Here is a 438-nt window from a genome sequence, read left to right on the forward strand (position 1 = left end):
GTACATATATCTTCGTACATACACAGTTATACATATACAGATTCATACATGGAGTCTTACTCCTCTCCAATGCAGTGCCGACCTGCCTATCTTTTTACGCCACCATCTATCCCTTCCTACGAAAAAAGTAGAATGGACAGATAGATATCTATCCCTTTCTCCTGGATCAGACGTTTCCTCGATGAAAGACTTTTCCTGTCTGTCTTCTCGACGTCGCCCTCTTCTATAGAGAAGACAGCAGAGCTTGCTTCACTCCGATAAGAAGATTTACCAGGACTATCATCCCCTAGGAGATCGTCATAGAGCATGATATCTTGAGGGGATTGAAGCTGATCAGCGACATCTTCATTATTGACACTCCAGTGAAACTTCGATACAGGCGAAGTAGCATAGAGATGATAGAATCTTAATCCTTTTTCTTCATCCTCTTCATCTTCT

General features: G+C 42.0%; 1 protein-coding gene across 1 annotated transcript in view; it reads right to left on the reverse strand.

Annotated features, from left to right (window-relative positions):
• CSUI_003131 (uncharacterized protein) overlaps positions 1–336 on the reverse strand; it is a gene marked incomplete at its 3' end in the record, with an annotated part of 8,911 nt that extends 8,575 nt beyond the window's left edge. The window contains exon 1 of the mRNA XM_068063329.1: positions 272–336. Coding sequence (XP_067924694.1) covers positions 272–308 — 37 coding nt within the window. The 5' untranslated portion in view covers positions 309–336. The remainder of the gene's footprint in view (positions 1–271) is intronic.
• Between the last annotated feature and the right edge of the window lie 102 nt (positions 337–438).

Source organism: Cystoisospora suis (genome assembly GCF_002600585.1).
Source record: "Cystoisospora suis strain Wien I chromosome Unknown contig_1352, whole genome shotgun sequence".
Lineage (NCBI taxonomy): Eukaryota > Apicomplexa > Conoidasida > Eucoccidiorida > Sarcocystidae > Cystoisospora > Cystoisospora suis.